This window comes from Mesoplodon densirostris, chromosome 2, assembly GCF_025265405.1.
Source record: "Mesoplodon densirostris isolate mMesDen1 chromosome 2, mMesDen1 primary haplotype, whole genome shotgun sequence".
Classification (NCBI taxonomy): Eukaryota; Metazoa; Chordata; class Mammalia; order Artiodactyla; family Ziphiidae; genus Mesoplodon; species Mesoplodon densirostris.
Genome location: NC_082662.1, coordinates 2353581 through 2379170, shown reverse-complemented (window position 1 = coordinate 2379170; position 25590 = coordinate 2353581). Strand labels below are relative to the sequence as shown.

Here is a 25590-nt window from a genome sequence, read left to right as displayed (position 1 = left end):
GACCTTTCCAGTTTGTCACATCCAAAGTCGGAGGGAAAGTACATAGCAGTAGGAAACCATTTAAGGCCATGTTTGAGTAACAGGGAAGGTTAGAAGGGAAGACTCTCAAGCTTTCCTATCTAAAGTGTACGTCTTGTCAAGGTTGTGCACATTGGAGATCTCAAAGCATTGAGCCAACATCACACTGTCGTGTACATCATTTCTACAAAGGTTTAACATGTAACAGGTACAAAGGTTAAAAATAATTATGCAAAACAAAGTTTAAAGTAACATGACAGTTCCAAATTTTATGATAGTTCTGACCCATGACCCTAGGCCTGAAGGTAGCCAGCTGAACAAATCCAAGGACCATGGAATATCAGGTGAAAAATTTTTGCAACCAGTGCACTTGCTCCCTGATCTTGTGTAATTGGAGTTCTACCTCTCCCGAGACATTTATCCATGTGCAATAGATGGTATTTGCTATTGTTCCAACACCTCCTTGCTCAGCAAATAGGTAACTGGGGGCTATGCACTTATCTAAAACTACTTTAGCTAATAAGTTAAGTGAATGATGTTGGGCGGCTACTCCTTCGGCTGTGGCATTGGCCAGCTCTTCTAATGTTAGGAAGAGGTTTCTAATCATGTGTTCATTGGCACCTACTCTGATGGGGGGAAAGGGGCGGCTCTCCCTACAGAGGCAAACCTGGGGTCATATACGCCTGCTGGAAGTTCCCACGTAAGGCAGCTAAGGAGGTTTACTGCAACAGACCAACGGGAGGTTTCTGATCTGTTATGAAGAGAAAGTAGAACAGTGAATACAGCAAAAGCACACTGTTCTTTTACCCTCCAGCTGTCAAGATGATGAGCTGCCCAAGCTGGGGGCCATTACCGAGGCTTCCACGTATAGAAGAGTAACGGGGAGGGACACGTAGGACCCCCTCATCAGTAGTAGCATTTATGGGCTCATTTGTCCGTATCAAGGACTTGGCGTCATTCAACCAAGACTCACGTATGATGTTATCACATACTAAAAGTCTTCCTAGGGCTTCCCTGGTGGCGCGGTGGTTGAGAGTCCGCCTGCCGAGGCAGGGGACACGGGTTCGTGTCCCGGTTCGGGAAGATCCCACGTACCGCGGAGCGGCTGGGCCCGTGAGCCATGGCCGCTGAGCCTGCGCGTCCGGAGCCTGTGCTCCACAACGGGAGAGGCCACAGCAGTGAGAGGCCCGCGTACCGCAAAAAAAAAAAAAAAAAAGTCTTCCTAAATATATGGGCATGACAGCCAGCTTACAAACGGTCTGATTCAAATTGACTGCTCCAGTGTCTTCTGTATATATATTCAAGAGAGCTTAAATTAAGCCAGGGAACAAGGGCATGTGGATTTAGTAGTCTCACCTTATACAAGGGACCTGCGGAACAGTTTAGGTACAGAGTGGCATTTGGGATTCCAGAGAAGTTACTTATAGTGTGAGTAGGGGTCACTGCTGTCATGGACGGATCAAGGTTTCTGGCGACAAATCCAACAATCAGAGAGGTTTCCCTCTTTTGCCCTAGATCAGGAAATGTGTGTAAAAGCAATGTCTGTCCAAGTTAGGGAGAAAATAAGGTAAGAAGCAATAGGGAGAAAAGGGTATATGGCCTGGTCCATCTTGGGAAGGCTGTCTCATCAGATGCTGTCTGCTTCAATTTCTGGAGATCTTTGCTTTCAAGTTGCCAGTTGGTGTGCAGGTCCACTCAGGGCTTGGTGCTTTCTTTAGAGGTGACATGAATCCAGGAGTCCGCTCCTTGGAGCTTAGCAGCACAAGGGTTGGTTAGCAGTACCTGATAGGGGCCTTTCCAGTGAGGTCGAAGGGAATCCTTCTGGCGGTGTCCCTTCCAGTAGCTGAAATCTCCAGGTTGCATGGTGTGATACTTAAGGTCTTCATCTCCTGGGAGCATGCTGTGAAAACATTACTAAAGTGTGATGACTTTCAATGGAGACAGTAAGGCCCTTACAATATTGACGTATATCTCCGTTTATCAGCTGTGAATCAAAGGAGGCGGGAACCAGGTGCATTGGGCTTCCTGTGACTGTCTCAGAGGGTGAGCGTTTGTGAGTTCCCAAATGGGTGGATCTGAGATTTAGAAGGGCCAACAGTGATGCTTTTGGCCAAGGTATTTGGAGGGTCTCTACAAATTTCGCCAGTTGGGTCTTAATGACGTCATTAATGCGTTAGACTAGCCCTGAGGATTGAGGATGGTAAGACAGTGAAAGTGTAAAACCAGCCAGACAGCGCAGACCTGTCCAAGTGTCCAGCCACTGGAGTTCAGGGGCGGGGGGCTTCCCCAGGCAGAGATGATCTTTGCTAACAGGATCTTAGCCACCGAAGAGACAGTAGCCTGTCTACAAGGGAAAGCTTCAGCCCAGTGAGAAAACGTGCAACTCGTGACTAAGACATATTTATATCCCTGAGACGGGAGCAGCTGAATAAAATCCCTTTGCCAGGTCTTGAATGGCCCATTAGCAATTTAATGCAGTGCAGACAGGTTTTCCCGGGTTGTGTTTTGGACAGATGGGGCAAGCACGGTGGGCGCTTTTCACAGCTTTCTTCGTGTTTCTTCACCAATATTGGTTCATGAACTCTGTCATTTTGCCAGTAGACCAGTGGCTTAAGGCATGTGCAGTGGTCAATAGTGGGAACTTTAGAATTTCTGGTAGGACCAGATTGTTGTTTGGCCCAAACCAAGAGTTCTGTCTTCTTATCAAGCCAACAGTTATTCAATTTCCAATATTGTTTTTCCTTTTCTGGGGCCAATTGTTGGGCATTTCTAGTCAATGTTTCCAAATTATCTTCTGGGGGATGTGGGGGATATCCCTCTGGACCATGACAGAGGGTTAGCCATTAGTTCCTTTGAGAGCAGCATTTTTGGGCAGAACTGTCAGCAAGATGGTTTCCTTTAGCTTACAGGGTCTCGAGCCTGGAATGCCCAGGGACCTTGCTAGTAACCAGAGCAGCTGGCAAAAGTATGGCACCTAATAAATTTTAGACGTGAGAGCCATTTTAAATTTCATTCCCATCAGAGGTAAGTAAACCTTGCTGTTTTGATAACGTCCCAAAGTCATGGGCTACCCCAAAGGCATACCGGCTGTGGGTATAAATGTTGGTGGTCTTGCCCTTGGCTAAAGTACAAGCCCTAGTGACAGCGTGTAATTCCACCTTTTGGGCTGAAGTAGCCAAAGGTATACTGCCTTGACGACTTCAAGGGGAGTTCCGACAGCAACCCCACACGGTGTTTCCCTTTCTCATCTTTTCGATAGGAACTATTAGTAAACCATGAAAAATCTACATTGGTTAGAGGAATTTCCTGTGAACTATTGCAGGGAGTCAAAAGGTGATCTGTCAGTGTTAAGCAGTCTGGAAGAGTTCTGTCAGAGCAGTGGGGAGAGGAACAGTAGGGTTGAGGTTATTACACCAAGAAAGAGTTCTGTGAGGAACAGTTAGCCAGAGGGTCTCACAGGAGTGTGATGCAAATTCAGGAGAGCTTCTACTGCATGGGGTACAAAGATGGTTAGAGGGAATCCCATGACTATTTTTTTGGTGGCCTTAACCAAAAGGGCAGTGGCAGGAGTGGCTCTTGAGACCAGGGGGCTGTCCCCATGGCACAGGGTCCAACTGTCGACTATACTAGCCGGGTCAATGATGGTCCCTGTGTTTGGGATGAGTACTCCAAGGGCGTTCCCCTCCTTCTCACATACAAAGGGAAAGAAAGGAAGCTGACAATTAGGATGTCTAAGGGCAGGGGCCCTTATTAAGCTTTTCTTTAAGGCTCCGAAGGTTATGTCATCCTGATCGCCCCAAATAATAGGGTCCGGTTTGTTGTTTTTTATAAAACATGCAGGGGCTGGGCCATAAGAGAGAAATTTGGAATCTAGTTTTGACAGTAGCCAGCTAGCCCAAAACACCTCGTAATTGGGCTGAGTTTTAGATTTGGGGAAGTTGAGGGTACCGTGAAGCCTACCTGTATCTCAAGGTAGCCTCATTCTAAGATCAGGTGCCCTAAATACTGAACCTGAGTTTGAGCAAACTGCAGCTTTTCCTTGGAGACTTTATGTCCCTTTAAGGCTAAAAGGTTTTAACAGGTGAATGCCGTCCTCCTGTGAAGTTTTAGAGGAGAGTAGAGAAGCAGACCATCCATATATTGTAATAAAGTAGGTATTGTCCAGATCAGCCTTTAAGGTTTGAAAAGTAAGAAGGACTTTCAGGGACTTCCCTGGCGGTCCAGAGGTTAAGACTCCTCCATGCTTCCACTGTAGGGGGCGCGGTTCAATTCCTAGTCAGGGAACTAAGATCCCACGTGCTGCACAGCACAGCCAAAAGAATTTATTTTTAATAAATTTTTTTTAAAAAAAGAAGGACTTTCAGTAAAACCCTTAAGCATTTCTGTCCAGGTGTAGTTCTTTCCCAAGTGAAAGCAAAAAGATGCAGAGTAGCTTTATCAACAGGAATGCTAGAGAATGCAGTGCATAGATCAGTTACAATGAGATTCTGCTTTTAGTAGACATGGATGCTAGTAGCATATGGGGGTTAGGAACGACAGGGTGCCAGGGATAATAGTGTCACCTGTTCCGGTTTCCGAACACACCTCCGTCCTCAGCCGCTGGGTTTTCTCACGGGCAAAGCAGGGTGTTACAGGGACTAGTACAAGGGATAATGAGGCTGCGGCTTTGAAATCTTCTGTTATGGGCTTGATGCCTTGAAGGACCTCCTTATTTAATTATAAGGTACTGATTAAGTCTGGGGAGAAGTTTTGAGGGATATGTTTGAATCTTAATAGGAGGAGCACTGGATTCTGTGTATTTCAGTTGGAGATTTTGCCCATAAGGAAAGTGGTAGCTGATCCATTGGTGACAAGTGACTAGTGAGTGTCCTTGAAATCACCTCTGATGCATCTGAGTCAGAGCCAGTAAAGGTCTTCCTTGTGGTGCTCGGGCTTCTCATTGCGGTGGCTTCTCTTGTTGCGGAGCACGGGCTCTAGGCACGCAGGCTCCGTAGTTGTGGCTCCAGGCTCTAGAGCACAGGCTCAGTAGTTGTGGCACACGGGCTCAGTTGTTCCGCGGCATGTGCGATCTTCCCGGACCAGGGCTCGAACCCACGTCCCCTGCATTGGCAGGCAGATTCTTAACCACTGCGCCACCAGGGAAGCCCCCCATCCTGGTCCTTTTAACTGAAAGAGAATCCCCATTCAGCCCGTTAATGAACACAGAGTTAAAAGCAACCCAAGCAGATTCAACATCCAAAAGAAGACCAGAGTTTTCTTTAAACACAGTCTGAAGACAACTACAATGGTCGTGAACAGGTTTTATAGGTTTTTGCATGCAAATCCTGAATTTTGTTCTAGTCATCATGCTTAGGAAAACCTTTTGAAACTCTTCAGTGAAAATTTCTAGCAAGTTCTTGGATTTCCTGCTAACAGTCAGGGTTTGTTTTTCCAACTCCCTTTCAGGATTTTCCCATCAGGCAAGTTTCATCCAATGTTGGGCCTGACCTTCACCAGCAAGCATGTGGACTAATTGATATAAATCTGAGAAGACAGGTTGATAAGTTTGTAAGTGGATAAGTTCTTCAGCAAATCCATGGGGGTCCTCAGTTACTTTGGGAAAATCTTTGACTATAGCTAGAAGTTCAGCTTTAGTCCAGGCAACATAAGTAACTAGGGATTTAGCATCTAGACCCCTAGAAGGCTTAGCTTTAAAAGGGCGGGGCTTAATAAGTTCAGGGGAGGGGGAAACAAGGAGAGGTTTGGAGAAAAAGGGGAGTTCAGCAAGAGGGTTAGGAGTGGGTGGAGGGCACAGAGGAGGTGAGGATGGGCAGAAGGGGAAGGAAGGTGGCGCAGGGGCACAAGGTGGGGGGAGCCTCAGAAGCCATTTTGTCTTCTTTCAGTTTGTTCTCCTCTGTTAGTCTAGGAATGGTATTTTGTAAAGAGGCAGTTTTAGAGTCCTGGATGTGTTTGGAAGCTCCAAGGTACCAATTAAAAGAAGCATCCCATTCAGTCTGTTTAGTTTTAGAGCCGTGGCTTTCTAATTTGGTTCTGAGAGAAACAAGTTTGGAGAGGTTGAAAGTTCCCCATAATGGCCCTTGGTATTCTGAAGTATTGGGGGTTAAGTCAGTCTATTTAGTTTAAAATGTGCACGAGGAAGGACCATAGTTTTTAAACATAAAACCAGCCAGGGTCCCCGAAGGAGGGTGCCCTTAGAGCATTTAGGTGACTGGGGTCCCATTTCTTAGAGCTTTTCTCAAGAGCAAAAGAAAAATCCCGAAATAGCCTGATTCCAGTGGAATTTTACCAAAATTCTAGCACACTTCCAACAGGGGGAACAAATGAGTGGGTACTCACCTAAAGGACAAAGCCTCCCCAAAAAGAAAAAAAGCAGATCCCAAATGAAGTCAGAGCACTCGACCAGAAGGAGGGAGCTCGATCGGAGAGGAGGCTTCCTGGCCCAGAAGGAGGAGGACTCGCTGCCGGGAGGGGAGGGGAGCGGGGCACGGGGCACGGGCAGCTGTCACACGTGGGTCCAGGGTCCGTCTCCTCCAGAGCCCACTTCTGGACACCATGCGATGTCACCCTTTAAAATAAAATAGTTGTTTTTGCCAGCAAAATGAGCTTATTCCAGAATGGCAGAGGAATTGCAGTTCGGGACATGGAAACGGGTGAAAGCATAGGTGAGTCTGAGGACAAAGGAGAGAGAGAAACCTTATTTTACAGAGAAAAGGGGCAGTTGGGAGGAGCTGCTTTGAACCTAAGTCCATTGGAGGAAAGCCAGGGTTTGGGGTGGTCACAGCATCTCATTGGCTGGGCTGTTACTGGACCAGGAGAAAGTCTCCCTTCTGCTGCTGGGGCAGCCAAGTCTGCTGCTCCCTGCCCGGATGAAGGAAGTTCATGCCTGAGACCCTCCCTGCAGGGCCTCCAGCTCTATTTTAGATGAGTTCTCTTCACTGATTTGCACAGTGTATTGTCCCTTCTTTTAATCAGTTTGAGGGATATTTTTGATTCATCTATAAACTCTCAATAAGCTACCTTTGAATAACTAAATCATAGTTCCCTGACCAGGGATCGAACCCAGGCCCTCAGCAGTGAAAGCGCCGAGTCCTAACCACTGGACCGCCAGGGAATTCCCATAGCCCTTTTTTTGAAGGGTTTTTAAATATACAGCTTCAAACTTTTGTCAGTCATCTTAGTTTTCCTTAAACAGTTTTGGAGGGTTTTTTTTTTTAATATTAAAGAATTTTTTTCCACATGAGATTACTGTGTCCTTATGTCTAGAATGATCTCACTGCCAATTATGATGTCTATACCCAGCATTTAAAAAAAGTAAATATCTTAAATGTCTAAAGCAGTGCTTGACCGAAGGGTATTCAAGGCTCGAATTGCTAAGTTCCCAGTTTCCTGGCTGCCCTCCTGCCCCACCTGCCTCTCTCTTACAACCTTGGCATTTAGGAAACCCCAGGGATCACCCCCCCAGAATACGAATCTGTTCCATCCGCAGTCACTGGCCCCACTTTCTCAGCAGCACTCTCCCCATTCACCCTTTTACCTTCACCCTTTTACGTCCCTCAGTTAAACACAAAAGTTTCCAGAGTCCCATCCATTCAGCCTGATGATCCTTCCTGTGCTCTCCCTTTCTGTCCTATCCACTGATGGTGATCCTTCTGCTAGGAGCGTAAGGACAGGCACGGGCCCCAGGATGGGTGCGGTGCTGATGCTGAAAAGCTGGGGGAGGAGGCGGCTTGGGGAGCTGGGTCAGGGGTGCGTTTGTCTGTGTCACATCTGGTGCTTTGAGGATGCCGGCACTCAGTGTCAAGTCACCAACGAGATGTGCAAGTTCGGACACAGGATGGTATTTACTTGGGGTTCCTCCCTGTTAGGAGGTTTTCAAAGCCATGGGGCAGGTGGGATGCCTCACAGTGAGTCTAGATAGAGAAGGGAACCTGGAACCCAGCCCAGGGCACAGTCAGGGCCGGACAGGAAGGCGGCCCGAAGCAGGAAGGGGCCCAGGAGGTCAGGACCATGAGGTGTACGTTGCGCTCAGCCTCGTGGAGGTCAGTGATGGCCTGTGACCTTGGCCAAGGAGGCAGCTGAGAAACGGGGTGGGAGCTGGAGACAGGCAGGGTCATGGGAGGCTCCTCAGGCTTTTCTGGAGTGTGTGTGTGTGTGTTGTGTGAGGGTGTGACTGTATATGAGTGTGAGTATGTGTTTGCGTGTGTGTGTTGTGAGTGTATGAGTGTGAGTGTGTACATGAGTGTGGGTGTGAGCATTGAGTGTGTATTTGTGTGAGGGTGTATATGTGTGTGAGTGGGTGTGAGTGTGTGCGTGTCTGTGTTTGCGTGTGTGTGTTTCAGTGTGTATGAGTGTTCATGTGTGTGAGTCTATCAGTGTGTGTTACTGTGTGAGTGACTGTGTGAGTTGTGTCTGAGCGTGAGTGTATGTGTATGAGAGTGTGAGTGAGTGCACGTGTGTGTTGATGGGGTGATCGGGTCAAGAGAAGGGGCACGCTGGCTCTGGTGCAGTTCAGCTGGGGCTGCTGGGAGGAAAGGCGGGAGAGGGGCCAGGCCGGCCAGTGGCCAGGTCACCACTGCACTTGAGGAGGGTCGTGACGCGTGCTGGAGGGGCCTTTCCCACTGTCACATCCTCGGTGCTTCCCCGGCTCTAGATGCCCTCGATGCCCACTGTCGTGCGCACCCAGTGATGGCCAGCTTGGCGCACACGCTGCCCGCTGTCGAAGCATCGTGCTGCCCCCCACCAAGTCGTGATCATATAGTGCAGTGTGACGTTCTAATGCGCTCTGTCCCTTCTGGGCAGAATTAGAAGCTCCAGTGTGGACAGTTGTAGGCTTCTCCAGGCCGCTGAGCGAGCGTGAGAGGCACTCTTGAAGTACTGAGTGTTGCTCACTCCGCTCAGGATTCTGTAAAGCAAGGGGTTTCCTGAAATGTTCAGGTTCTGGTGGAAAATCCTTTGACTCACGAGTACAGCATCTTTAGATTGATGTTTTTATCTCCTGATAAACTTTGGGTTTCATTTCAAACCACAAACTAACTGCTCCAAGTATGATTCACGCTGGGGGGCCGGCAGACCCCATCAAACCTTCACTCCAAGCTTGAGCTGCGCCTGGAAGGCCAGAGGGCGGGGGCAGCACCGGGGACCCAGCAGCGTCAGAACCCACAGACCTGACACGTACGTGGAAGCGTGGCTGCGAACATCCCTCAGCCCTCTACGGAGATCCTGCAGATAAAACAAAAATGTGTTTGCTTTCAGATTTTGCCAGTTTCCACAAGAAATTGTTCTTCAAATGGTGGAGAGATGTCGAATAAGAAAACTACAGTTGCTTGCTCATCAGTATATGATTTCCAGTAAAATTGAGTTCTACGTTAGTGAGAGCCTGCCTGAATATTTCACACCGTATCAAGCAGAGCGGTTTCGAAGGCTTGGGTGAGAATGAAAGTTAACATGTGTGGTGGGGACTTTCAGCCTAATTCTACCTCAAAGCAATTAAAAACTAAGGACTCGCCCTTGCCCTTGGCGCTGTCTTACGTACTTGTGTGTGGGTGGAGGTCACACCGCTTCTGAACACCTGCCTGGTGCTGAGCGTGCTTACTGAGCAGGGTTCCTATCAGTCATATTCAGGCAACTTTTCAGATGCAGAGCTTATCTTAAGAGACCTATTTAGAATTTCACTTCTGGGCTTTATTCCCTAGGGTTTTTCATTCCAAACCTAACAACTTTCCTTGAAATCTGCAGAGTTCAGTGGGCACCGAAGGCAGCCTATTTCCACATCAACGTGATTCCAGAGTTGTGTTTTTTCTTTCAGCTACGTCTCTCTCTGTGACAATGAAAAGACAGGTTGCAAAGCCCGGGAACTAAAATCGGTTTATGTGGATGCAGTAGGACAGTTTCTTAAGCTGATTTTTCACCAGAACCATATCAACAAGTACAATGTATATAATCAGGTGAGACACATGGGCCCCCCCCTTGGTGACACCCCTACCCCGCCCCCTGCTTTGTGGCATCTGAGACTCCTCCTTTAAGGTGGTGTCTGTGGGACAGCTCCCTGGAGCTGCGTGCTCCGATTTGGAGCCACCGGCCACGTGCGGCTATGCACGCTGGGAGCGTGGCTGGTCCAAGTGCATGGGCTGCATGTGTGACCCAGGTTCGGTTACACAAGGAGAGGAGGATGTTTTGGATACATTAGCTTTAAATATATTGTTAAAATCAAAAAATCAATTTTAAATGTTTCTTTTATTGTGTCGACTAGAAAACTTAAAATTACACATGTGGCTTGCATTATATTGGGTTGGCCAAAAAGTTTGTTCGGGTTTTCCGTAACAGCTCATGGAAAAAAATCTGAACGAACTTTTTGGCCAGCCCATTATTTTTGTTGGACAGCACTGTTCCACATAAACCCCCTCCACTTTTACAAGATAAATCCCCGGGTGGAGATTGAGAGTGCGGTTTCATGATGCATGCAGTCCGGAATCTCTCTAGCTCCCTCCCTCCCTTTCTTTTTATTTTTTTGGCATAAAGAATATAGTGGAAGTCAACTGTGTCCAGAGCAGTCTTGTTAATGAGCACAAGTATTTACAGCACTCCCTGCCCCCTCCAAGAGGAATGCAAACATTCCAGCAAGTCAGAGCTTTATGCTAAGCAAGTGAGCTGGAGAGTTCTGAGACAGAGTCGCGTTGCCTGGTCCGTACTTGACAGCAGAATTCTGAGCCTTTTCCCTCCTCCACCCCATCTGTGTATTCACCAGTAGTTCCTCAGTTTTCAGTTCAGCATCTGTGACTCTCAAGGAAGGAGGTAACGGGAAGGCGGCTCCTCCCCGTCCAGTGAGAATCAGTGCCTTGGACAAACCAGGCTATGTTAACGTAGGTTTTCATTTCATGATCTCATTTACCACGATCATGTAGATGTGACCCCATCCTTAACCTTGAGTGGATGGTTCAATATAAAGCTAGGTTAAAACTTTGGAGGTTTTTTAGCTGTATTGTTTTAGCATCCTTTAAACATTAAAATACCCTCTTGGTTCAGCATTAGAATATTAACTTATATAATTTATAAAAGTTATTAATAATTCTATATTAGCGTGAGATTTTAAAATTAAAGCATTTTGCTGTACATCATCCCGTTTTATGACAGTATGGCTCAGAGTTTGTTATAAAGGGGTTAAGTCATGTCCAACATTTTATCCTTAATTTCTGTTGATTAACTCTCTTAGGTTGCTTTGGTTGCAGTAAATATCATTGGAGACCCTGCAGATTTCAGTGATGAAAGCAATATTGTAAGTTTGGGAAGTTTCATTCCTAAGAGGGACATTTGTATCCAACAAGAGGGGATCGTTTATTTTTGTCACAAAAGTATCATCCTAAAAATCCTCACAAAATGATCTGGTGAGCTAGCAGATAATTTTCAGCAGCTGTTGTATTAAACTTTACTCGAGAATTTTAGTTGTCCCTCCAGGACACTAGGATCATTGAAGCTCCCTGACTGGCACCGTTATGTCAAATCATCTGTTTTATGTTGTTCCTTTTCCCTCTGAGATACTAAGCATAACTTTTTCCCCCAAAGACCTCTAGAGAGAAGCTGATTGATCATTATCTAGGGCACAACACAGAGGACCCAGCTCTCGAAGGAACTTGTTCTGGGTAAGAGCCCCGCCCCCCCGAGGCAGTACATTTCTGTAACTTTCCTTGGGATCATGAAAGTGCAAGTCAGCTCCAAAGAAAGGGTCCTGGACCTGGTGGCCTCTACATTCAGCCTGGAGCCGAATAAGCCACTGATGGGATTGTCTTAAATACCCTGCAGATTAAGGTCACCGTTTTATTTAGCACATCTTCATTCACTGCCCTTCAGAGATGACTTCGTTTCTTGTATGTTCTGGTATTACTAGACAGTTCCTCAACTGCATCAGATAAAAGATCTGTCAGCCATCCTTTGATATCTTGGTGGCACAGGCAAATTCATAGGTAAGAATTGAAGTATTAATTGACCCAGATTACCAGTTACCCCAAAGTTCATCTTATATCTGCTTTAAAACCTCATTCCTTAAGGGAGTGAGAACTGCATGTCACTTCAGTTTCTGTAAGTTCCTCTCCACGCTCCTCACGTGGACAGTTATACAGGCTTTACTATCTTGCTGACTCTTGTAGCAAGTCAGGCGTGGAGGGCAAGGCCGAGGGCACGGTGCTTTACACCCTCTGTCCCTAGGTGCCCCTCTGGGACAGAGTCCTTCCACACCCTTGTCATGTGCCTGCTGTTTACTAAGGCAGGGGGACGCCTTCCGCAGGCGCCCGGCCTAAAGAGAAAGGGATTCGAAACAATACCCAGGTCCCCTTCTCTGATGGCAACTTCCCAATAGCGAAGAAATAAGATGCTTAGATGTTAGTAGACGGTTGACATTTGCCCATGACCTGTGGTGTATTTCCGCGCTCACATGCACATGGCCAGAACTGCTGGGTCTTCCATTTGCACCAAACGTGGGGTCAGTTCTCTGTGCCGTTGCTCGGAGCCACTGGTGGTGCTGAGTATGGCACACTGGAGTGGAGGCCGTGCTTACGGTGTTTAAAAAGTCACGGGTGCAGGGTGACCCATCCTCCCGCCTACACAAGCTCCGCCTCAGTCCTCAGCCCGGATCCTTGCCGCCTGCTGGAGTCCTCACCTTGCCAGGTCGGGGTGAGGAGCTCGGGGAGCACTGACGGCAGGTACTTCCTTCAGCGTCGTGGAGGTGCCGCCCCCCCGCTTTGCCCTTGGTGAACAGGGATGACTAAGCTCACTTACCGGTTTAGTATCTCCAGAAAAGCCCTCTGGGGCATTGTGGTTTCTATTTAAATCAGTTCTTTATCAAGCTAGCCATGGGGCATGGTACACTGCAGTTTCTTGTCCTGCCTCACCCACCCCACCTCCCGACAGGGTTTTCCTGAAGGTAGAGGGAGGTCTTGAAAGGTTGTGGGCAGCGCCCAAGGCTGAGTCCACAGGCAACGCTGGGGCATCGTGGAAAGTGGGCGCTGCTGATGCCTGGGCATTGCAACATCATTTCGTCCTTCGTAGGGTTTTTATACTGTAATGAAGTCTTGGTTTCACCTCTGGAACTTCAAGGCAGAGTGAGTTAGACTTGAGAGTGTGGTGTGTATTCAGGTAAAAAGAGTCAACAGATCTTGGAAGCACAGAAACGTGCTCTGGTTCAGTCATCACTGAGATGAAGGGAGATGCTCACAGCTGCCGTGGCCGTGTGCCCGCTGCTGTGCCCGCAGCCGCCTGAGTCAAGGCCTGGGGAAAGGGGATCCTGGCTGCTTCTGAAAGGTGATTTGGTCCCCTGTCCTGTTTGAATATATTGTTAATCAACCAAACTTTAATGACAAATAATCTCTTTAATGAGACTCCCTGTGTGCAAGGACACCCAAGGTGAAGCTAACAGCAGGTGTCTTCCTGCCTCTGATGCAGCAGATTGGGAGGCTCTGGACCGTTTCCCCTAATGCTTCTGTCGAGTAGTTAAAACGGCATCCTGGTTCTAAACGTCAGGCCCAGAAGAAAGCTGCTGGCCGGTTATGGAATTGGGAGGAAAGAGGGAGGCGATGCGTAATCCGAAACAGGTTATTCGGATCACGTTTAGGTCATTTATTCTGGGAAGGATTTCTCTGATCTCCTGCAGGACTGGATGGTGATGTCATATGATTGGACACTTTGAGGTACAAGCCCAGTGGTAGCAGTTCTCCATCTTTAATGCACGTCACCATTACTGTGGCGTGAAATGCAACCCTGGACTCGGCCTGGGCCACCAAGCCAGCCTCTGCAGGGCTGGGGCCTGCTCATGGCTGGCTTTGGTTTTGGTTTTTCCACGTCCACAGATGATTCACATGCTCTGTCCTGTCCCTGCACCCAGAGCAGAGCCCTGCACGGTCTGCACTCGGGATATCTGCTGAACAAGTGAATGAACGCACTGAAGGCTCAGATGCCCCGTGTGCATATAATTCATGGCCAAGAGCATAAGCTGTGGGGTCAGCAAGCCCTGCCTGCACTTGCTATGTGACCTGAAGCCCGTTACTGACTTCTCTGAGCCTCTGCTTTCTCGGCAGGAAATGCTCCGGAACGGGTGTGGGTGGGACCTTTCCAGACTGTCTGTGTGTCTTCAGCACTGAGCACGGGGCCCACTCTCCCCCTGCAGCGTCACGTAGATTGAAACTGGCTCTAAAGTACCCTTTCCTTTCCTTTCCTTTCCTTTCCTTTCCTTTAGGAAGTCTGACTATATTTCCCCACTAGATGACCTGGCCTTTGACATGTACCAGGATCCGGAAGTGGCACAGATTATCCGCAGGTTAGATGAAAGGAAGCGCGAGGCGGCCCAGAGGGAGCGCTACGATGACGCCAAGACGCTCAAGCAGGCCATCGCTGACCTGCAGAAGGTACTGCCTGCGGGGAAGGCGGCGGCTCCGTGTCTAACTGCCCTGGTTCCTGGTCAGCAAACGGCAGGCCTCTGAAGGCTGCGGGGTTAGTGTGGGTTCAGGGGCATCAGCACATGAAGAACAGCAAGAGCACACACTCCTGCAGTGCCCTCCTCGGGGCCGCGTGCCGGCCTGCGGCTGCAGGAAACGTAAGATGTTTAAACGACTGTGAGCTCGCAGGTGGCGGTGGCCCATTCCCTCCATTCCCTGTGCCGTTCCCCTCTCCCCACGACACGGAGTTGGTCGCCCACACTGTCCTCAAAGCGTTACTTTAAAACCGTCTTTGCACCTCGCGTGAGTCGGTCCACATGCGAAGCCAAAGCCAACGCCGTGTGCTTCAGGTCGGGGAGCGGCTGGGCAGGTACGAGGTGGAGAAGCGCTGTGCCGTGGAGAAGGAGGACTACGACCTGGCCAAGGAGAAGAAACAGCAAATGGAGCGGTACCGCAGCCAGGTGTACGAGCGGCTGCAGCTGCACGGGCTGGTGGACGCCGAGCTGGTGGGTGGCGGGGGGCCCGCAGCTGGGACCGGGGCCCTGGAGAGCCGTCGTGGGGTCCACAGGGGTGGTTGTGTGTTTTGCAAAGCGGAAGACTTTGTCAGGCTCAGGCGACAGCGGTGACAGGTAGCTAAGCCCGAGGGCCGGTGTCGTAGGCCTGGCCTTGACGCACTCTTGCAGGAGGATTTGCAGAGGCGGAGACAGGGCAGGCCGGGTGGGAAGGCTTCCCAGTGGGCCACTGCATCTCTTCTGTTGGCAGCCCTGCCCACGCAGCCCCTGGGAGTGCAGGGAGAGAGCACCACCCTGACAGCTCAGGCTGGGTGGGGGTGGGTCTCATGTCCGGAGCCCACGTACCAGGCTGGGACGCAGGCCCGGCACCCAGAGGGCAGTGCAGGGAGTGCTGCCTCTGGCACTCGCTGCCAGACCCCGGGCTCCGTTCCTCCGTCCAACTCTGTGGTCTCGGACTCATTCCTTGGCCTCTTTGTGCCTCAGTTTCCCCATCCCATCCACGGGGGTGAGAACAGGGAGCCTCAGATGCAGTTGTCTGCCTGGAGCGCTTGCTCCTGGCCCAGCATGTGACCACCACTGAGTCCGTTGCACTCGTTCAGGTGACACGAAGTAGCCTGCTTTGCAGACACGGAGTGACCAGCACAGGCCTCTTGGGTCCAGCCCGGGTGCTCCCTGCCCGCCTGTGGCCTCCCCACCATAGCACCCCATGCACGGACGCTCACGGCCACGCTGGTGTTTTGGTACAGGTGTCACTTGAGTGGTCCACACAGTAACCATCCAGAGACAGTCGGGGGCAGTGACATGGCTATGGGACCTCATCAGTGTGGGTTTCCCCCTCTGCCTTCCCAAACTAGTGCTACCCTGGGGGAACAAGGGTGTGTCTGGTGGGGCAGTAACACTGGGGATTGAATGGCCCATTTCTCCCCAGATACGAAGGCCTCTGGACTTGCCCCTCCAGTCCCTGGTCCGTTCCAACAGCCCTCACCACCAGCAGCCTGCACTCTCACTGCCACAGCCAGAAGAAAGGGGGACAGAAAACTGGTTTGCAGACCCTTTCCTTCAGGAGGAGCCTTCATCGCATCCCCTGGACATTTCTCCTCAGCATTGCGTGGTGAACCGGTCACCCCCCACCACAGATCCTCCTCCCGAGGCCCATGTAGGTAACTCATGTTCACACTGTGGGCAGTTTATTCCACATGTATGTAGTGGGGACCCGCATCATGCCGGGTGCTTTCCCGGGGCAAGGGATGTATCGGTACAAAACAGTGACAGCCTTACCCGTGCTGCGTCAAGGAGAGGGGCAAAAAAGCTGCGGCCGGAACATCGGCCAATGGCTGAGACACACTTCATCCTCTGAGCTTCTGCTTTTCTCTTTGCAAAGATGTACAGACGTCTTCTTAAAGGGTGGTTTCCAGGAATAAATGAGACAATATTCGTCAGGTTCCTACCCTGGCATGACCTTAGTAGAGCCTCGGTACAAGTTGTATACAGTTACCGTACCTGTTAGAACCTCCTGTGTGGCAGGGGACAGAAAACCTGGTTCAAACTGGGGGTTATTGGCATTTATAACTGAGAATTTTAAGAGGTCACTTGGGTTCCAGGGTTGGTTTGATTTCTGTCTTGCGAGTCTGTTTTCTGTGGTTCTGAGACGCCCTCTCGGAAGGCTGGGCTCGTCACGTGGCCTTAGCTTCAGGTCTGTACGCTGTGCCATCTGGGGGGAAGTGTGCGTCCCATTCTAAGCAGAGTCCCCGGGTTAACCCTGCTTAGATCGGCCTCAGTCACCTGCCACCTCAGGAGCAGTGACGAGGACCAGAGGGGGCAAAGGTGCCAACTGGCCTGTTAGGGCCTCTCTGGAGCCCCTGCCGTGCATGGCCATGTGGCCAGTAGACCCTGGGGAGGAAGGAAGGATGCCAGGCGGGCACAGGCAAGTGCCGATGGCAGCCAGAGGCCCAGGAAAGCTGGAGAGGCCCACAGCTGCCACACGGCCTCCACGCCCTCGTGACGCTGGCTCTCCAGGGCGTGTCTGTGAGCATTGCCATCCTCCCTCTCCCTCCAGTGATATCTTGTCTGTAACTTAATTGTTATGTTTCACACTTCAATTTAAAAGTACTCTAATTTCTCCTTTTTTAGTACCTCAATGTGTTTTGTTCTACAAGTGTGAGTACATTTTAAAAGATGAGAAACTGAATTTCACGTGTGTTGTACACCCAGTTAAGACCTCAGCAAGTATTAAGTATGAATAAACGGTCCTCCTTGTCTGTCCAGTGTCACCGTGACACCTGCCTCAGAAAGTGACTCTGGAATCGCTCTTTCTGCCCTCAGTTACCTGGAAGTCTGTGACGTGTTTACTTGTTTAATGTATATCTGTCTCCCTCTGAGAACGAGGCCCGTCGAGGGCGGGGAGTCTGTCTTCCCATTGCTCTACGTGGGTCACCAAGAACAGAGCTCGGGAAATGTCTGCTGAAGGGTGCAGACAGAGGTGGATAAGGATCCGGAGCTTTGGCTGCCTGTGTTAGTTCAAGGCTGCTGGATACTGGATGCGTTTAAAATGAGGCTTGATAGTTATTTCTCAGAAATAAACTAATAAACTAAGAAAATGCCAAGGGTCTTGCCAGAAAAAAACTGTAATGACTTTTACTCTAGTGACCTACTGTCAGCTGAACTGAAATCACTAGTTGTAAATAGTAATTGCGGCAGAATCTACATTGCTTGTTTATTAGGTCTGTAGGAAGTTTAGAAGGGAATAAAACCCCTGATCTAATTTTTTTTCACTTACACCCTATGGTATAAATTATTCTAACTTGATGAGACTGATATTTAGCAAAATACCATCATTCTGACCAGGTAGGTCCCAAGCAGTCAGCCCATGGGTGTAGACGGGGGGGTCAGTACGTGGGGAGGATCCTGCACCGAGCCCGGCAGCCGCCCTGTCCTCCCGCAGCTCGAGTCCCTGCCCTACGATGAGCGGCCCCTTCCTGCAACCCGCAAGCAGCCTGGGGCAGTGGCCACGGAGCCAGAGAAGAGGGACACGGACAGCGGCGAGCCTCCCAGAGCGGGCACCGTGGGCGAGCCTGAGCCTCTAACAGAGAAGGCCTTGCACGAAGCCAGCTCCGCCGTGGACGTGCTGGGAGAGGCCTTGGTAAGAACAGAAGCTCGTATAAACAGCCTGCAAACAACGGGCAGGGGCGGGCGGCTCCACAGGGCTCCCAGGCTTGCTGGTCCTGATGCTGCAACTGCCCTTTGTCCTCACTGTTCAATGGAAAAGTCTTTTGGTAGTTACTCCTTATGTGAAGCAGCACAAGCATAAGCTAGAATTTCAGATTTCATGACAAGTATCCATTTAAGCCTGGGCCTTCTTTGTGGTGTTGACAGGGCTGGGGTCCAACACCAGCTCCCGCCTGAGAGCACCGCCAGCTCCAGGGAAGAGGACAGCAGAGCAAACAAAACATGAGCGTGTCACCAGCCTCAAAAGGTTCTCGTGCTGGAACTTTTAATGCATTCCATGTTTTAACATAAACTTAAATTTCCCACATTAGGAGGAGTATTTCTCCAAATACACATACCTAGTGGGTGGAGGTCCTGTTATTAGAAAAGCTGTGTCTTGGTTTAAAACAAACCAAGGCCGGGGGTGCAGGGTGCAGGCTGTTGGGACTGCCGGGGCTGCTGGGGAGGGGCTGTGGCCAAGTGCCCACTCTGAGGGGCCGGCTCCCGCCGTCCCAGGTGGCTGGGGCCTATTCCAAAACATGGTCACACCGGGAGGACGCGCTGCTCGCCCTGTATAAACAGCTGATGGATGCACCGGCGGCAACCCCAAAGGAAGACCTGAAGAGCACGCTGAGGGCGGCCGTATTCCTCATCAGGAGAGCCATCCGAGACATCGTGACCCCAGTGAGTCCCCGCCCGCCCCTCAGGGGCCCCCGTGTCTGCCAGAGAGCTGCCGGGATGTCCCCAGGAGGTCAGGGTAGCCCGAGAGGCAGCCTGGTCCCCCGTACTGTTGTCACCTAGCATGTGGTGTCACTAGGAATGAAGCTCTCGAGGAAGGAACGTGGTCGCTGAGGAGTCTGAGGTCTGTCCCCATGGGCCGTGCCCTCTGGTGCCATGTGCACAGAGCCCTGGCCACCACGACTGATACATGCCCCTTTATGTTTTTGTTCTTCATGACACCTGAGGAGCTTGGGAGTTACCACTGACTTCTCCTGACCCTGAAAGGGCCTTAAGGATGAACATCCCACAATTACACTGTCGTCTGTATTCATACAGGAGCTCATGCAGTTCAGCAGTAATGTCAGATATCTGGCTCATGGAGAGATATCGGGGACTTTATGACACGTGGGAGATAAGAGCCCGTGCCTTCCGTGTGCAGGGCACTGTGCTCACAGGGCAGTTTTCAGTTGGCCATTTGCAGTCCTTCAGACAGCGTGTAGTTTTCAGCGTAACGTTCGTGTTTATAACTAATAGTAAATTTCATGTTTTCTGTTGGTGGAATTCAGTTAGAGTGGCTCATCTGTTTTTATCACTTTTTTCTTAGGTCTTTCAGGCATCTTTGAAATTGTTGAAAATGTTAATCACACAATATATTCCTAAACATAAACTGGGTAAGCTTGAAACAACTCACTGTGTGGAAAGGACCATTCCTGTTCTGCTCACGAGAACTGGAGATTCTTCTGCTCGCCTCCGTGTTATAGCTTCCAATTTTATTCAGGTATGAACTTCACCACAGAATTTGAAACCATAAATAATAAAAATATAACTACAGATACTTGACTTTCTTAATACCTTACAAGATCCTGTCTACCCAAGAGCATCATAGATTATCCTTAGTGATTCACCATCATATTTTCCTTATGTTCTAAACCAGGTAAATGTTGCCTTAAACATGATTAAAATGTACAGTTTGCTTTTTCTAGTGTTTTTCTTATTCAACGTACACTATTAATTTTTTAAATAAATAAAAATATATGGAGAATTAAATCAGAATAGAAAAATGGGGTAAAAAAAAAGATGTATAATGGTCTTGATCTAAATATTTTTATTCTTTCAGCAAACACACCTCCTCTAGCCTGGGCGCTGGGGGAAACTAAGATAGAAGTGAGCGTTTAAGAGTTTGGGGCACACTGCACTGTGCGGCTTACGGGATCTTGGTTCCCCAACCAGGGGTCAAACCCAAGCCACCGTGGTGGGAGTGCCAAGTCCTGGCCACTGGACCACCAGGGAATTCCCAGCCCCAGGGAATATTAATCAGCGTGAGCTCTCCTGGAGGTCCCTGTCTTGGCACTGAGACCCAGCTTCACCCAACAGCCTGCAGGCTCCAGTGCTGGAACACCTCAGGCCAAACAACCAGCAAGAAAGGAACACAGCCCTACCCATTAGCAGACAGGCTGCCTAAAGTCATACTAAGCTCAGAGACACCCCAAAACACACCCCTTGACACAACCCTGCTCACCAGAGGGACAAGACCCAGCTCTACCCACCAGGGGGCAGACACCAGGAGCAAGAGGAACTACCACCCTGTAGCCTGCAAAAGGAGACCACAAATACAGTAAATTAGAAAGAAGAGAAGACAGAGAAATATGCTGCAGACAAAGGAGCAAGGTAAAAACCTATAAGAACAATTAAATGAAGAGGAAATAGGCAGTCTACCTGAAAAAGAATTCAGAATGATGGTAATAAAGATGATCCAACATCTTAGAAAAAGAATGGAGGCACGGATGGAGAAGATACAAGAAATGTTTAACAAAGACCTAGAAAAACTAAAGAACAAACAAACAGTGATGAACAACACAGTAACTGAAATGGGAAATGCACTAGAAGGAATCAATAGCAGAATAACTGAGGCAGAAGAATAGATAAGTGAGCTGGAAGATAAAATGGTGGAAATAACTGCCAAGGAGCAGAGTAAAGGAAAAAGAATGAAAAGAATTGAGGACACTCTCAGAGACCTCTGAGACAACATTGAACACACCAACATTCGAAATATAGGGGTCCCAGAAGAAAAAGAGAAAAAGAGGGGATGAGAAAATATTTGAAGAGATTATAGTTTAAACCTTCCCTAACGTGGGAAAGGAAATAGTCACCCAAGTCCAGGAAGTGCAGAGAGTCCCATACAGGATAAACCCAAGGAGAAACATGCCAAGATGCATATTAATCAAACTAACAAAAATTAAATACAAAGAAAAAATATTAAAAGCAACAAGGGAAAAGCAACAAATAACATACAAAGGAATCCCCAGAAGGTTATCAGCTGATTTTTCAGCAAAAACTCCACAGGCCAAAAGGGAGTAGCAGGATATATTTAAAGTGATGAAAGGGAAAAACGTACAACCAAGAATACTTTACACAGCAAGGCTGTCATTCAGATTTGACAAAGAAATCAAAAGCTTTTCAGACAAGCAAAAACTAAGAGAATTCAGCACCACCAAACCAGCTTTACAACAAATGCTAAAGGAGCTTCTCTAGGTGGAGGGATGGGGGGGAAATATTCTTGTTTCTACAAGCAAGAAAACTAAGAAATGGGAAAGCTCGCTAGTAAAGGCAAATGTACACTTTAAGGAGCAAATCATCCACACACAAATACGATAATCAAAACCAGTAATCGTGAGAAGAGGAGAGCACAAATGCAGGAAATGGGAATTGCATTGGAAAGTAAGAGACCAGCAACTTAAAACAACCTTGTTTATATATAGACTGCTATATCAGAACCTCATGGGAGGGCTTCCCTGGTGGCGCAGTGGTTGGGAATCTGCCTGCCAATGCAGGGGACACGGGTTTGAGCCCTGGTCTGGGAAGATCCCACATGCTGCGGAGCAACTAGGCCCATGAGCCACAACTACTGAGCCTGCACGTCTGGAGCTTGTGCTCTGCAACAAGAGAAGCCACGACAGAGGCCTGCGCACCGCGATGAAGAGTGGCCCCCGCTCACTGCAACTAGAGAAAGCCCACGCACAGAAACGAAGACCCAACACAGCCAATAAATTAAATAAATAAATATTTTTTTTAAACCTCATGGGAAATGCAAACCAAACAAACTACAATAGATACACACAAAAAAAGAAAAAACAACCTAAATACAACACTAAAGATGGTCATCAAACCACAAAAGTAGACAGTAAAAGAAGAAGGGAAGAAATAAGATATACAAAAACAAACCCAAAGCAATTAAGAAGATGGCAATAGGAACATACATATTGATAATTGCCTTAAATATAAATGGATTAAATGCTCCAACCAAAAGACACAGACTGGCTGAATGGATACAAAAACAGGACCCATATATACACTGTCTACAAGAGACCCACTTCAGACCTAGGGACACGTACGGACTGAAAGTGAGAGGACATAAAAAGATATTCCATGCAAATGGAAATCAAAAGAAAGCTGGAGTAGCAATACTCATATCAGGCAAAATAGACTTTAAAATAAAGACTGTTAACAAGAGACAAAGAAGGACACTACATAATGATCAAGGGATCGATCCATGAAGAAGATATAACAGTTGTAAATATTTATGCACCCAACATAGGAGCACCTCAATACATAAGGCAAATGCTAACAGCCATAAAAGGGGAAAGCGACAGTAACACAATAATAGTAGGGGACTTTAACACCCCACTTTCACTTTTTGGACAGATCATCCAAAATGAAAATAAATAAGGAAACACAAGCTTTAAATGATACATTAAACAAGATGGACTTAATATTTATAGTACATTCCATCCAAAAACAACAGAATACACTTCCTTCTCAAGTGCTCATGGAACATTCTCCAGGATAGACCATATTTTGAGTCACAAATCAAGCCTTGGTAAATTTAAGAAAATTGAAATTGTATCAAGTATCTTTTCCAACCACAATGCTGTGAGACTAGATATCAGTTACAGGAAAGAAACTAAAAAATACAAACACATGGAGGCTAAACAATACACTACTGAATAACCAAGAGATCACTGGGGAAATCAAAAAATATCTGGAGACAAATGACAATGAAAACACAACAATCCAAAACCTGTGGGACACAGCGAAAGCAGTTCTAAGAGGGAAGTTTACAGCAATACAGTCTTATCTCAGGAAACAAGAAAAATATCAAATAAACAACCTAACCTTACACCTAAAGCAACTAGAGAAAGGACAAAACCCAAAGTTAGTAGAAGGAAAGAAGTCATAAAGATCAGAGCAGAAATAAATGAAATAGAGACAAAGAAAAAGATAGCAAAGATCAATGAAACTAAAAGCTGGTTCTTTGAGAAGATAAACGAAATTGAAAAACCTTTAGCCAGACTCCAAGAAAAAAAAGGGAGAGGACTCAATAAAATTAGAAATAAAAAAGAAAAGTTACAACAGACCACAGAAATACAAAGGATCATAAAAGACTACTACAAGCTACTTTATGCCGATAAAATGGACAACCTAGAAGAAATGGACAAATTTTTAGAAAGGTACAGCCTTCCAAGACTGAACCAGGAAGAAATAGAAAATATGAGCAGACCAATCACAAGTGCCAAAATTGAAACTGATTTAAAAACTTCTAACAGGGAATTCCCTGGTGGTCCAGTGGTTATGAGTCTGCTTCCACTGCAGGGGGCATGGGTTCCATCCCTGGTTGGGGAACTAAGATTCCACATGCTGTGCAGTGTGAACAAAAAAGTCCAGGATGAGATGGCTTCATAGGCTAATACTATCAAACATTTAGAGAAGAGTTAACACCTATCCTGCTGAAACTCTTCCAAAGAATTGCAGAAGGAACACTCCCAGGGTGATATTTGGTATCACCCTGATACCAAAATCAGGCAAAGATACTACAAAAAAAGAAAAGAAAATTACAGGCCAACATCACTGATGAACATAGAATTAATCCTCAACAAAATGCTAGCAAACCAAATCCAACAACACATTAAGAGGATCATACACCATGATCAAGTGGGATTTATTCTAGGGGTGCAAGGTTTCTTTAACATATGCAAATCAATCAATGTGATACACCATATTAACAATCTGAAGAATAAAAACCATATGACCACCTCAGTAGATGCAGAGAAAGCTTTTGACAAAATTCAACACCTATTTATGATAAAAACTCTCCAGAAAGTGGGCATAGAGGGAACCTACCTCAAAATAATAAAGGCCATATATGACAAGGCCACAGCAAACATCATTCTCAATGGTGAAAAACTGAAAGCATTTCCTCTAAGATCAGGAACAAGACAAGGTGTCCTCTCTCAACAGTTTTATTCAACACAATTTTGGAAGTCCTAGCCATGGCATTCAGAGAAGAAAAAGAAAGAAGAGGAATCCAAATGGAAAAGAAGAAGTAAAACTTGCACTGTTTGCAGATGACATGATACCATACCTAGAAAATCCTAAAGATGCTACCAGAAAACTACTAGAGCTCATCAATGAATTTGATGAAAATGGCAGGATACAAAATTAATACACAGAAATCTCTTGCATTCCTGTACACGAAGAATGAAAGATCAGAAAGAGAAATTCAGGAAACAATCCCATTTACCTTTTCAACAAAAAATAAAATACCTAGGAATAAACCTACCTAAGCAGACAGAAGACCTATATGCAGAAAACTCTAAGACACTGATGAAAGAAATCAAAGAAGACACAAGCAGGTAGATATACCATGTTCTTGGATTGGAAGAATCAATTTTGTCAAAATGACTATACTACCCAAAGCAATCTACAGATTCAGTGCTATCCCTATCAAATTACCAATGGCATTTTTCACAGAATTAGAACAAAAATCTTTAGTTTGTATGGAAACACAAAAGACCCCGAATAGCCAAAGCAATCTTGAGAAAGGAAAATGGAGCTGGAGGAATCAGGCTCCCTAACTTCATACTATACTACAAAGCTACAGTCATCAAAACAGTATGGTACGGGCACAAAAACAGACATACAGATCAATGGGACAGGCTAGAAAGTCCAGAGATAAACCCACTCACCTATGGTCACCTAATCTATGACAAAGGAGGCAGGACTATACAATGGGGAAAAGACAGTCTCTTCAGTAAGTGGTGCTGGGGAAACTGCACAGCTGCATGTAAAAGAATGAAATTGCAACACTCCCTAATGCCATACACAAAAACAAACTTAAGATGGATGAAAGACCTAAATGTAAGGCCAGATGCTATCAAACTCTTAGAGGAAAACATAGGCAGAACACTCTTTGACATAAATCACAGCAAGATCTTTTTCAGTCCACCTCCTAGAGTAATGAAAATAAAAACAAAAATAAACAAATGGGACCTAATTAAACTTAAAAGCTTTTGCACAGCAAAAAAAAACATAAGCAAAACGAAAAGACAACCCACAGAATGGGAGTACATATTTGCAAACAAAGCAACTGACAAGGGATTAATCTCCAAAGTATACAAACAGCTCATGCAGCTCAATATATATATATTTTAAAAAACCCAATCAAACAGTGGGCAAGAGATCTAAACAGACATTTCTCCAAAGAAGACATACAGGTGGCCAAACACCACTTGAAAAGTTGCTCAACATAGCTGAATTATTAGAGAAATGCAAATCGAAACTACAATGAGGTATCACCTTACACCAGTGAGAATGGCTGTCATTAAAAAGTCTACAAATAATAAATGCTGGAGAGGGTGTGGAGAAAAGGGAACCCTCTT

The 25590-nt window shown here is 47.2% G+C and overlaps 1 protein-coding gene across 2 annotated transcripts in view; it reads left to right on the top strand.

Moving 5' to 3' along the window:
- CEP104 (centrosomal protein 104) overlaps positions 1 to 25590 on the top strand; it is a 54673-nt gene that overhangs the window by 6780 nt on the left and 22303 nt on the right. The window contains exons 3-12 of one of the 2 annotated variants that reach the window (XM_060088855.1): positions 9271 to 9444; positions 9824 to 9962; positions 11228 to 11290; positions 11578 to 11654; positions 14240 to 14408; positions 14789 to 14944; positions 15879 to 16106; positions 17892 to 18089; positions 18671 to 18838; positions 19479 to 19652. In XM_060088855.1, the coding sequence (XP_059944838.1) occupies positions 9271 to 9444; positions 9824 to 9962; positions 11228 to 11290; positions 11578 to 11654; positions 14240 to 14408; positions 14789 to 14944; positions 15879 to 16106; positions 17892 to 18089; positions 18671 to 18838; positions 19479 to 19652 (1546 nt within the window). The remainder of the gene's footprint in view (positions 1 to 9270; positions 9445 to 9823; positions 9963 to 11227; positions 11291 to 11577; positions 11655 to 14239; positions 14409 to 14788; positions 14945 to 15878; positions 16107 to 17891; positions 18090 to 18670; positions 18839 to 19478; positions 19653 to 25590) is intronic. The other variant, XM_060088856.1, reaches the window with a different exon arrangement.